The 12,523-nt window shown below is 51.7% G+C and overlaps 1 protein-coding gene across 1 annotated transcript in view; it reads left to right on the top strand.

The window, feature by feature from the left end:
- The window catches only part of LOC104373831 (sodium- and chloride-dependent GABA transporter 2), a 32,890-nt gene extending 24,781 nt beyond the window's left edge, over positions 1 to 8,109 (top strand). Inside the window, exons 10-16 of the mRNA XM_009979810.2 lie at positions 2,769 to 2,893; positions 3,541 to 3,653; positions 3,800 to 3,937; positions 5,071 to 5,173; positions 5,827 to 5,927; positions 6,362 to 6,532; positions 7,595 to 8,109. Coding sequence (XP_009978112.2) covers positions 2,769 to 2,893; positions 3,541 to 3,653; positions 3,800 to 3,937; positions 5,071 to 5,173; positions 5,827 to 5,927; positions 6,362 to 6,532; positions 7,595 to 7,714 — 871 coding nt within the window. The 3' untranslated portion in view covers positions 7,715 to 8,109. The remainder of the gene's footprint in view (positions 1 to 2,768; positions 2,894 to 3,540; positions 3,654 to 3,799; positions 3,938 to 5,070; positions 5,174 to 5,826; positions 5,928 to 6,361; positions 6,533 to 7,594) is intronic.
- The last annotated feature ends 4,414 nt before the right edge of the window (positions 8,110 to 12,523 follow it).

The raw sequence follows: 12,523 nt of genomic DNA, 5'->3' as shown, positions 1-12,523 counted from the left end.
GTTGTGTTTTCTGTTTCTACTCAAGGTGTAAGAAAACTCTTTCCAGATGTTTTTTCCCCAGATTCAGCTCTCTGTGCTTTCTACCCAAGGGAACTTTCTGTCCATGCCATGGATGACAAATCCCCTCTTCCACACCAGCTGAGACCCAGCAAAGGCAGATCCTCTTCACTAGCTTTGTGAGCCCAGCCCAAACCACAAACTCCCCTATTACATGGGTGCATGAGTAGCCATAGGGGAAGCAGAGCTGTGAAATCTAATGGCTGTAGACCAGAGTCCTTTCACCTTGTGATTTATCCTTCCTAGGTTCGTTTGGACCTAATGTCTTGCACAGTTGTCAGTGCTCTGGGTTCCTATGTGCTATCTGTGGTCTACATATAAGACTGTAGATATGACTTCTGCTTCTTGCGTGCTCTCCTGGTGCTGGACTGCCTTTGAACAGAGATGGGTCAGGTTGCCAAATAGAATCAGACTGTCAAGTTGAAGCGGCCAGGTGAAAATAAACTCTTTTTGCTGTAGATGTATCCAGCATCTGGAGCTGCATCCCCAGGGGTAAAAGGCTAGTGTGAGTAGAAGGGGCCACCTCTAAGTAAAACTACCCATCTCCCTTCCCACCCTTTCTCTGCTGACTATGTTTCTCCTGGCACTGAGTTCTCCTCCTGTCCTTTAAACTCAAAATTGTGGTTGTTGCCATGGAAGGTCCAGACTACTGGCAACATGGTCCTCGTTTGACATCTTTCTCTCTCTTCACCTTAGGAGAAGTTCGCTCCTGCTGCAGGGATGCCTCTCCAACAGCAGCTGGGCTGGGACTCCTCTTGCTTTTCATGTTCCTTCTCCCAGATGCAGTTCTGAGAGAAAAAGCTGTAGGAAAAGAAGAGATAATGGATCTGTCCCTGGCCTGCCGCATGTCCTTGGGCATTAGCCCTTTGTATCTCCAGTCTGGATGTGTAGCATGGAGATGATGACAAGGGCTGCTTAGCAGCAAGATTGTAAAGACTTTCTGTAACTACAGCTGGGAGATGCTATAGAAAGGGGAGCGATGTCTGCTTGCACACAGATCCTTTATGCTGTTTGGCTTTGCTAGTGAAATTGTTCTTAGTTGTGGTGTCAAACCTCTGACCAGCCTGTTCCCAGGTATGGACCCAGTTTTAATGAGTTGGTCCTATGCTCTATAGCCTTGGTTTGCACAGGAAGACAGGACCAGACTTGAACAGGGCAGAGGGACACAAGCATGGTGCCCACCCAGTTATTGCAGGTCAGGTGTAACCTTTGGTGACCTGGAAGAGAAAAGAATGCGGGTAAGAGGGGCTGTTGTTCATATGGCAGCAGTCCAACATGGCACCAAACGGCATAGATTGTTTCTCGTTTTCTGGGACAGTAAGGGATATCATCAGGGCTCCCTTTTGAGTGAAGATCTGGAGAGACCTCTTTGCTCTGGCCATTCCCCACATGTTGCCCTCCACCATGACACCCCTTCCCACCTGCCAGGTGACTGGAGAGCACCTTCTAGCCTTTCCAAGGACGGCTAGACCTGTCATGCATACATCCAAGGGAAAGAGGGAGAAACACCGGGAAGGAAGGGCAACTTTTTGAAGTAAATGGGAATTTGTATAAAATGACTGAGAATGTAATTTGAGTGGAGAGCAGGCAGTTTATAGCAACTGGAGAAACAAGATTCTGGCATGGGCTTCCCATTGGGTTAGCTGAGCTTGCTGGAGTCTGATCCTCCTTGCCAGCTGGGAGATTCATGGGGACTCGCTCTATGGGCCTCCTCGGTCTCTCCTGCCTTAGAAACCAAGTGCAAAGGCAGAGCAGCGGTGTTAGGTGCTGTGCAGTCCTTGACAAAGCAGAGGGCTGCGCTTCAGAGGAATAGTCTGAATTTGTACGGCGTAGGGGCTCTGCGTGAACTGTGTTTTCTCTCTAGAAATCATTGCAGGCTGTGGATAGATCTAGTTAACGTTCAGGACCATGAAGCCCCCAAAATGCTAGATACCTAAAAATTGATAGAGAAAATCACACTGGATTTCCAAAGTAGCATTTAATAAAGTCAGAGCAGGCCATGAAATGCTAGAAGGGGTGTGTTCAGCTTGATTCAGAATATCTCGGAAAGATGCTGCAAATGTTACTGTTGTCCCCAGGGTTGCGGTCACAAGAGGACTAGGGAGACTGGAGCGTGAAAAGGAATTGGATAGATAAGAGATGTTTAGTTTAAAGAGTAGATGGATGAGAATGAGATGAAACAGAGACAAAAGAGAATAGATCAGAGAAAATAAATTGGATGGCTCTGTTCATCTTTCTTTCATAATGTGAGGACCTGTAGATATCTAGTAGTGCTGAGAACCAAGAAGATTGTAACTGATCTAAGAAATCTATTAAGGAAAACAAACATGTCCCCTTCTCAGACAAAAATAATCTCTGTTACTGTCTGCTACAGGAGGGACCAGGGGAGAGGGAGGGAAAAAGAAAAAAAAATCAGGCATTTAGATGTGCAGCAAGACTATCTCATGAGTGAGGAGCTTAGGTGAGGAATGCAGCTTTATGTCTGCCTTGGAGAGGGCTTTCCCTGGAGGAGATCCTGCTGGGTTGCCCACCCTGGGACATCCTCCCACAGCGCCTGATGCTGAGCTGACCTGTGGGAGTGCTGGGAGAGAAGCCCTGCTGTGGGCACAGTGGCTGGGGTGGAAGAGCGAGTGCTGCCCCGGTGGGGCTGCCATGGGGTCTGGGTCATACCTGGACCCTCACCTGGCTGATGCTGTGCCCCCTCCTCCCAGGGACTGCGTGGCCCTCTGCTTCCTCAACAGCGGCACCAGCTTTGTGGCCGGCTTTGCCATCTTCTCCATCCTGGGCTTCATGGCAAGGGAGCAGGGAGTACCCATTGCCGAGGTGGCCGAGTCGGGTAAGCAGGGGCTGCGGTGGGATGGGGCTGTGGGGTGCTGCTGCTTGACCCTCCAGTGTCGGGGCCATGCCTGCAAGGTACCCACCTTGGGGCCAGTCGTGTTCCAGCTGCAGGTTCCCATCCTGGTGGGAAGCTCAGCTCTCTGCCTCCTAAAACCAGGGAGAAATGAATGCACAGTCATGAGATATTAAGAAGCAATGGCTGTGTCTTGAGGTCAACATAAGCTGCCTCTAAGGGCAGGGGTTACGATTAGGCAGCTGCTGTCTCTTGGTGGGGGGGTGAGGTGCCTGCATGGCATACACCCAGGCTTCTGCTGTGCTCCCCTGGACTCAGAGGCTTTCCCTGGCCCCCAGCCCTCATGATAGAGATACAGCCGGAGCATGCTGTGTCTCCTTTCCCTCCCTTCCAGCTGGGCTCCTCCACCCGTCAAGGACCCTGGGTTTCACGCCCAGCGCTGGTATAACTGCAGCCCGAAATCCCCCTGCGTGGCTGCAGGCTGTGCCTTGGCTGGGCAGATGCCTCATGCAGGTCAGCACCAGCTGTGCCATGCTGCTGCCATGTGCCATGCTGCTGCCATGTGCCATGCTGCTGCCATGTGCCATGCTGCTGCCATGTGTTGCCTGCTCTGAAAGCCATTCTCCCTGCAGGGCCTGGCCTGGCATTCATCGCCTACCCTCGGGCTGTGGTCATGCTGCCCTTCTCCCCGCTCTGGGCGTGCTTCTTCTTCCTGATGGTTGTTTTGCTGGGACTGGACAGCCAGGTAAAGGTGCAGGTGCAGGGTGATTCCTTGCCAGGAAAAAGCCACCATTTCTTTGGGACAGGCTTGAACTTGGCTGAGGTGGAAGCAGCAGGGCTGAGGAGCTGATCAGGGTGTGCTGATAGAGATGGAATCTCTGCTCTTTGCAGTTTGTCTGCGTGGAGAGCCTGGTCACAGCTCTTGTGGACATGTACCCCACCATCTTCCGCAAGAAGAATCGCCGAGAGACCCTCATCCTGCTGGTCTCTGTCCTCTCCTATCTGGTTGGATTGGTGATGCTCACAGAGGTATTTTGGGCTCAGACCACCTGCGTGGTGCTTGCTGGGTCTGAGTGGCCCTCTGGCAGAGAGGGGCCTGGTGGCTGGTGGGGTCTGTGCTGGGACCGAGAGCTTGCTGGTGAGGCCAGTCCTGCTGCACAGTGCCTGGGGGAGGCTGCCCTTCCTTTCCCTCCCCATGGCATTTGCATTTTGCCTTCCAGCCCTCACTCCTTGTGCCAGTCACAGTCCTGACACTTCTCCTGCCAAGAGTGATAATTGGAGCTCGCGTTTTGATTATAGATTTATCTTTATGTAAGCCAAACCTTTACAGCTGTAGCCTGTTGCATGGGGAGGCAAGTGCCTTTGTCCTTTGCTTTCTTCTTGGATGGAGCTACGTGAACACTTGGTGTAAGGAAACTTGGTGGGCCTGATTGCACCCCATATCTATTACACTGATTTTTTTTTTTTTAATATATTCCTCTTGCTGCAATTAATTGCCTGGGAGTTAAACTGTTCTGGTTTAAAACCTTTAACTCCTCTTAGCAGTATGTGTGTGGAGATTGATGCTGCCATGATGCTCTTTGCATCTTCTCTTTTCATTTGGGCAGAATTTTGAAATAGCTGCCATCAGTGTCACCCCTGCAGCTTCGTGCCTGGGCTCACCTGCTGGCCTGTTTTGTCGGCAGCCTCACAGCCCTGGGTGGTGAAAGGGCTGGGCTGCCAGCCTCTGGGCCCGCAGCAACAGCTGCTTGCACAGCTGCATGCACAGCTATTTCCCTGTGCAAATTAGGAGGCTAAAGTAAATCAGATGCATTGTCTCTTAAGGGGGTTTCCACCCTCGCTACCAGCTACAAGACTTGCTTTGGTTTTGTCTTCTCCTAAAATATGCCCGTGGTCTCTGGCAGTCACTTGACCTCCCCTGATGAAGGGTTGCAGAGACTCCTGAGAGCGGGGTGGCTGCATGTCTCCATCAGGCCTTGAGCACAAGGGACGTGGACTTTGCTGTTGGCCAAAACCCTGCCCCAGAGAGAGGAAGGTACCTCCAGCTCTGGGGAAGATGTTGAGTTTGTTTCCTGCTCTGGCTGGAGCTCTCTGCCTGTGCCTGATTCCTCTCCCCTCTCTCCCTCCCCACCTTGCCTCGCTGCCCACTTGGCCCTTCCCAGGGTGGGATGTATGTCTTCCAGCTCTTTGATTACTATGCTGCCAGTGGCATGTGCCTGCTCTTTGTGGCCATCTTCGAGACTCTCTGCATCGCCTGGGTCTATGGTGAGTATGAACCAGGGGAGGTCCCCAGCTCTGATCTCCCAGGCTCTCGCTTGGTCCATCCTCAAAACACTGGTCTGTAGCTCATCTCGGCAATTGCTTCGCAGTGCAAGGCAGACCTCTAAACCCTTGCTTTGGTGCCCCTGGACTCAGCTGGCAGAGGCTTCCTCACAGCATTGCACTGGGGGTCTACTTGGCAGATATCCCCAGCATGTTCCTATGTGCCCCTGCTTTTGTGGTCCTCCTTCCCTGTGGACTTGGAGTTGTCTGGGAAATCTTTTCCCAACCTGTGTATAGAGGAGTCTGAGACCCTCAAACATTTTTGAGAGCCCTCTCTCAGCCTTGACATTCACAAGGGATGGATAAAACCTGGGTACAGGTCCCAGCCTGGGTTCAGGTCCTAGCCTAGGAGATGCTGAGGGGCTCGCCCTGCTGACCCACTGGGCTGTTCTGGGGCAAGAGGATGTTAGTCCAGGAGAAAGACCAAAGCTGGCTGTGCTGCTGGCGAGCTCCCTGACAGGGCTATTGGCTATGCTGAGGTTACTGCCTCATCTTCTCGGGAGCACCCAAACAGTGGTGAAGCAGGACCCCAGACATGCAGGCCCTGCTGTCCTCCTTCCCTAGTAACAGCAAGGCATCCTTCTCATCCTCCGCAGGCGCTGAGCGTTTCTACGATAACATTGAAGATATGATCGGCTACCGGCCATGGTCCATCATCAAATACTGCTGGCTTTTCATCACCCCGGCAGTTTGCATGGTGAGGGCCTATGGGAAGAGGAGCTATGGGGGGGGAAGATGGGCAGAGCTGGGTGCCTCTGAGATATAGATACCTACGTATATACAGAGGAATGTGCTTATGTAGAGGGGGTTATGTGGCCTTCACTATGGGAGCCTGTTGTTCCCTGTGTTTGTGGCTTTGGAGGCTAGGTGTGGGGCTAAACAACGGGGAGAGGGCCCTGGCTCAGCAGTGACAGAGGTGTCTGCTGGTGGGGTGAGCTCCTTGCTGCCAGCGCTGCACATGAGGGCTGTCCCAGCAAAGCTTGCTTGACTGCTGTCTCTTCTGTTGCTGTCCTGGGGAGCTCTTTGTTACCGTGAGACTCTGTGCAAGTATGGACTCACCAGGAAGATCTTTCTTGGCTAATGGTGTTGATTTCCTTGCTTTTTTTCTCTTGATCTCTTCCACCTTGCCAGGCAACCTTCCTGTTTTCTCTGATCAAATACACTCCGCTGACCTACAACAAGAAGTACGTGTACCCATGGTGGGGAGACACCCTGGGCTGGCTGCTGGCCCTCTCCTCCATGGTGTGCATCCCTCTCTGGATCGTTTACAAACTCTCCACCATCAAAGGCTCCCTCAGAGAGGTGAGGCTGGTGCTCTGGGATCAGGGCATGGACTGTGCTGCTGTGTTGAAGTCCACCCTTGCAGGGGGATCATTTATGCATTGCAGGTTAATTAGCAGGGAGCCTGTAATAAATCAATTGAATGAGTTCATTGCTATAACAAACTTTTTTTTTTTTAACTTCTGCCTGGCTAGGGGACTGCTCCAAGCTGGCTGTTGCCTCTTGGTGCCCTCTGTTTATTGCTTCTGCCTCTTTGCAAGCACTGTTAGGATAAAGTTCCTAAAAAAGTTAAAGATGATCCCCAGTGCCTCGAATTCAGGAGGTTGTCCTTGAATGAGGATTGAGGATTTGCTCTGAGAAAGCTCCAGGTTTATGAGCATCATGGGCAGCTGAGTTCATCAGTCTGTGCTGAGGCCATAGGTATGGAGTAGAGGAGATCACTGTGAGTCTGGAGTTTCCATTGCAGCCTCAGTGCCCTGGGCCTGCCCAGCTCCCAGAGCCGCCGTGATTCCTTGCTGGCTGCCCTAGATGTGCATCGGGAGGGCAACGAGCTGGCGAATTAGACCTTGCTCCAGACAGGCATCCCATCCCTGCCATGGCTCATGGTTTCAGGGAGAGGTTTCATAAACAGTTCTGAACAGGATCCCACCCATTCTCTGTCTCCTGCAAGTGCTCAAGAATGGGTTCTGACAGCAACAGGCCCCTGACCCCTGTGTCCAGCACGGACAGGAAGGAGTGGGCACAGCTGCAGGAGCATGGCAAGAACCACACTGCATGACGCAGAGGGTAGCCCCTTATGCCCTTGCTGTAAGCCAAGCCTGTGTGCACAGGCTCTACCTTTGCAGCCTGTCCTGATGGAGGAGATGACCTGAAGGTACTTGGGCACCAACCTTTCTTTGGACTGCTTTCCAGCATTGGCCTGGAGCAAATGGAGGACAGAGCTCTCCTACTGTGTCTCAGGTCTCTCGTGCTCAGGTCTGCAGCCCTGCCTGGCTGGCTGAATGGTACCTGTGACTGGAAGGGGAGAGCCCAGGTCACCTTTTGTCCTTGTGACTGTGTTCAATGCCTGCCTTTGCCTTTCAGAGGCTTCGCCAACTCACCTGCCCTCTTGAGGACTTGCCTTCCAGGCCGGGCACGGGACAGCCCCTTCCCTCCACCAGAGCTGGCTTCCTGATGCTGACAGAGCTTGAATCTCGTTGCTAGGACCAGCATGACTCTCCCTCCCTCTCCCCAGGACGGTTTCTATACAGCCTTTATCACCCACTGGATAACGCAAGGATTCTTCACTCACCAAGGAGAGAGGGGTTTCTGGGCTGAGGCCCCTTCTCTGGAAGATTTGAAGGGCTGAGGAAGAGACTGCTGTGGAGATGGCCTGTGTGGAGTTAGCAATGCACCTTAATTCTCTCCCTGGAGAGGGCTCTGAAGGGGCAGATCAAGCACTGGTGTTCCTGAGCATCCTCAGCCTTCTGGTGGGCAGAAAGGAAGGACTGATCCTGGAGAGGAGAGTGTCAGCGAGTCTCAGAGGTGTGGCTCCAGTGTGTACTTTGGGAGTTTCTCCATTCATTCCATTAAATCCTTGGTTTTTCCCTCTAGATCTGCTCTGTCTTGGTTTTGTCTCACCAGCATCCCTCACAGCATGTCAGGCAGGATGTGTGTCAGCAGAGCTGTGCTGGGCGTTCAGGTCTGGATCTCCATTGTGCTGGTGCATCGGTATGAGAGGGTGGCCAGAGGAGAATAAGCTCGGCTGGGTTAGGAAGGAAAATAGGGAACACCAGTTCGGAGGCCTCCATAAGTGGTAGGCCTGGCGTACCTAGGAGGAGAGTGTAGTGCCATCTTCTCCTGGAGCCATTGCCAGCTCCCAACCGAAAGAGTCATCTGGCTGCTGAGTCACTGGGCTATTTCTGGGGTCTGAGAGAAGCCATGTGGGTTTGCGTTTTCCTCATGCAAGTGAAGGATCACGGGAAACTCTCCCTTGTCTCTACAGGACTATGCCTTTTTCATGCTGACTGCCTTCCAGGTGCTCTAGAGCCGGTTATTTCGGTTTTCTTGCCTACGGAAGAAGGGCTGCCTGGTTGAAGCAGGATCCGCATGTTACGTCAACAAACAGGGCCCCTCGTTTCCAGGCTGTGTGGGTAAAAAAAAAAATAAAAATAAAAGTCAAAGAGCTTGTGTTCGCAGTGCTGTAGCCCCAGCATCCGAAGAGGGCAGCCAGAGGACACGTAACCCCGGGAAGCTGGATGGCTCCCAGGAAACCCGGAGGACGCTGGAGCCCGGGCAGAGCTGAGCTAGCGGCCGGAGGCGCTCGGCTTCCCGGGGCGCACATGGACACGGGTGGGCACCACGCTCCGGCCAAAGCCTCCGGTGCCGCGGGGAGAGGGAGGCGCAAATCGGAGCACTCGGCGCCGGTAGCCACCAGGTGGCCCCAGGGCTTCACCGACCGCCGCCGGGCCGGGGTCGCGACGGGGCGAGGCGGGCGGGGGGCAGCGGGAAGCCCCGCGGCGGGGCCGGGGTCCCCCGCCCGCCGCCTCCCCCGCTTCGGAAGGTCCTCTCGGCTGGGTGGCTGCTTGGCTCTGCCCGCAGGGTCGGTGGCTGCCCGTTCGCCACCGTAGGGCCAGGGAGGAATTTTCCCCTAGGTCACGATGACTCGGCCGTTTCCCACCCATCCCCCCCACCCTCTTTTGTCTGCCTCCCGCAAGGAACGGCGACCCCAGTTGTGACATACACTGGTTTAGACCTCTAGGCAATGGCAAGTTCTTGGGCTTGGTTTTCCTCACTTTGTGGGTCACCAGGCTCCAACAACCCTAATGAGGGACAGGAAAGGGGTCACAAACTTTCACTCGCAGAGACTGTGAAACTGTGATGACCACCAAGTACCGAGGGGATTGACCACCAAGTACTGGGAGGGTTTGAGATGGTGGGAGAGCTCACTGATCTGTGGTCTTCTGGGGCTTCCTTGTTCCAGAGTGGTTGTGGAAACCCCAGCTCATTTCCATCCTGTTTTCCCTTTTCCCAGCCTATTTTCCACAGGGACTGTGGGCCAAGTGGGTTCCTTTGCTAGACTGCATGTGCAACCATGGGTGAACCCACCGTGGTCAGCCCTGCACCTCTCCTATCAAAATCTAAGCCACTGGGTTTCTGCACACCTCCGTCCCTGCCTCTGGAGAACACTGGGGAGGCTGAAGACATAGGGCTGGGGAGCGGGACGTCAGGGCTGAAGTGGCTGTCACAGCTTTCCTGGGCAGCCTCAAAGTCTGAGCTCCAGATGCCCCAGCTGCCACAGTGCTTCATGGTGCTCGTGTGTGAGCTGAAGGTAGGAAAGAGCTTAGAAGCCCAAGGAAAGCCCCTTTTGGAAGAGACCCACAGTGTGATAGAGGATGGAGCCATCCAGCTGTCCTGCCACTTGGATACAGTGCTGGCTGGTAGAAATTGCTTCTAGAAATGAGTGAAAGGAGTTCAACAGAGAAGTTTTTTTCTTTTGGCTTTTTGTGTGAATCGTATTAGAAGATCCAGCAACAGATATTTTTATTAATGTAATTCTAATCTTAAACAGAATTATACTTTCATTTTCCAGTAATATCTATAAGAGGCTTGGCCCACTGGGAAGATTTTTTTAACCTAATAGGAAATAGTAATTGTCCACAGCTATCTTCAAAATATGGCTGATGTAAAAAGTTTGCTCAGCTGCATGTAGGCAAAGTGGGAGTCTGCTGAAAGGCTTGTGACTTGCTTTGTTTCAAAATCGTCTGGTGTTCAGTGAATTGGGCATGTGGTTTATTGATCTGGTTATATATGAGCCAGGAAACCTCCTAAGCCTGTGTTCCTACATGACCCAATTGCTGTAAAGCTTTGGCTGAGCTAGGCAGGTCAGATGAACAAGAAAACCAAAGGTTTTGTTGGCCATTCTTAAATAAATGTCTTATTTCTGATAGCGCTTTGAGACAAAGTATTGGAACTTGTGAAGCCTGGCTTGAAATACAAATTAAGTATATTCTATATTGCTCATTAAGAAGTTTGACGGACTACATCTGAAACTGATATATTTGAAACTTCCAGGCATGACATTTTTCACAGCACTTTTTAAGACCCCATGGTTAGAGGGAATTTTAGCAAAATTTGGAATATGGTGATTTTGGCATATGGTGACTGTTCGTGACGTGGAATATGGTAAAAAGGGATTTCTGTTGCATTCAAGATCAGCCCGGTACTCCTCTTGTTGGAGTCTGTGGAATTGCCCCTACTCACACCTGCTCCAGCTGGGGAGATGCTAATGTCCTTTTAGACAGGAGATGTGTGGTTGTTGAAAATTCCCCACCTTCAGAATCCAAATTCTGCAACTGAGCGTGAGAATTCCATCCATTATTTTCAGGAAAATGGGGATGAGATTAAAGACCCAGGTTTTTTCATGGGTTGAGGTTTTTTTTTTTTTTTTTTTGCCTTTTTTTTTTTTTTTTTTTTTAGTTTCAAATGGGAAGTCCACATAAAAATGAAGAAGTCCCTGAGATTCTGCCCCAGGTTGTTAGTGCTTGGAACGGATAACTGATATTTCTGTCCAATTTGTCTGTGAAAGCCAGGCTCTGATTTTTCCATAATGTGGTTCTTGTGTCAGTGGTGCCTGGGGAAGAGTCTCAGCCTGCTGATAAGGCAAAGAGAAACTGTTGACCCTGCCATCCTCCTCCATGGATGGAGATGCCCATGTAGGGCAGGGGAGAGACTTCAGATCTTGGGGAAGGACTTGTGGAGCAGGATGCACCTGCTCCTGTGGGGAGCATCCTGAACGCTGAGGTTCCCAGCGTGTTGAAACAGATGCCTTGAGAGGTCCCTCTCCTTTTGCCACTAGTCATACACAAGACAGTTTTCCATGACTATTGAAGAGCTGTATAGTGTGAGTTGTGTTGCATGTTTTGGTGACAAGAAAGGTGAATGTGTTGGGAGAAGAAATGGTGCATAAATGGAGAGAACAGAGTAAGAATAACTTTTTAACACGTGGATTATGTAATCCTGTGAAGCAGAGATCCCCGAATAATGTTAAGTGTGTCCTACAGGCCAGTGCAAATGAGCATATCCCTCAGAGCCAGGTGTTTGGCTGAGCTCTTGTCTGCTAATACAGTTAGTAGCCTGCAGGATGGGGATCTGCACGGTGCAGATAAGGGAAGCGCGAGTTGGGGAGCACAGAGACAGATTCAGGAGGAACTTCTGAGAAGTTACCAGTGACCCTCTTCTCCATCTGACCTGTCTAGAGTCGCATCACTTTGGGCAGCAAGATGCGCTTCTCTGTCCGTGCAGACTGACCTTGTCCTTTGCATCCCTGTGCCTTGTGCATCGGAGGTGTTTGCTGTCACATGTCCCATGGCAACAGGCTCAGCTGCCCTGAGGAAGCAGAAGCAAACAGGCATGAAGCCATGCGTCCTCTGCCTGCCTTTTTTTCTGTGGTCCTCCTTGGTCTCTGATCGACAGTGAGCATTTCTGTTAGGCTCAGAGACGCTGTTAGACCGTAGATGTCTCCCCAGCATCGCTAATCCTCCCTCCTGACCACTTTTATTGCAAGCACTGGGCTCCTAAGCCATTTGCCCTTCCCTCATCCTCTCTCCCACCAAGAATGCTGTGAAATAAGGGATATCTTACCCTGCTGCTTCTTCCAAAGGCTTCTGACAGCCTCCTCTTTTCTGGGAGCCCTGAGCAGGAGTGGTGCTGCGGCTGCCGGAGCCCATCAAGGTTCTGTGGGGTCTTGTTAGTGCTTGTTACTTTGGTTATGTTCACTTGTGACTAGTTGCAGTGAAACTGTTGTAGGAAGTCGCAGGCTTACTTAAGCAGAAATTAGCCATAAACATAAAAAATAAATTGTACAAATGCCTAAGGGAATCTCCTCTGCAAACAGCATTCCATCAGCTAGGCAAGTCCGGACCAAAGAAGCAGCATTGCTGCGCCCACGGGGGAATCAGCGCTTCTGCTGTTTTGTTAGCAAAGGTGTCAAAAGGTGGGATTAGTCTGGACAAGCGGGGACGGTGGTGGCTT

This window comes from Tauraco erythrolophus, chromosome 4 (assembly GCF_009769465.1).
Source record: "Tauraco erythrolophus isolate bTauEry1 chromosome 4, bTauEry1.pri, whole genome shotgun sequence".
In the NCBI taxonomy this organism is placed as follows: Eukaryota; Metazoa; Chordata; class Aves; order Musophagiformes; family Musophagidae; genus Tauraco; species Tauraco erythrolophus.
The sequence above is the reverse complement of the archived record's forward strand: the minus strand, read 5'-3'. Positions and strand labels throughout refer to the sequence as shown.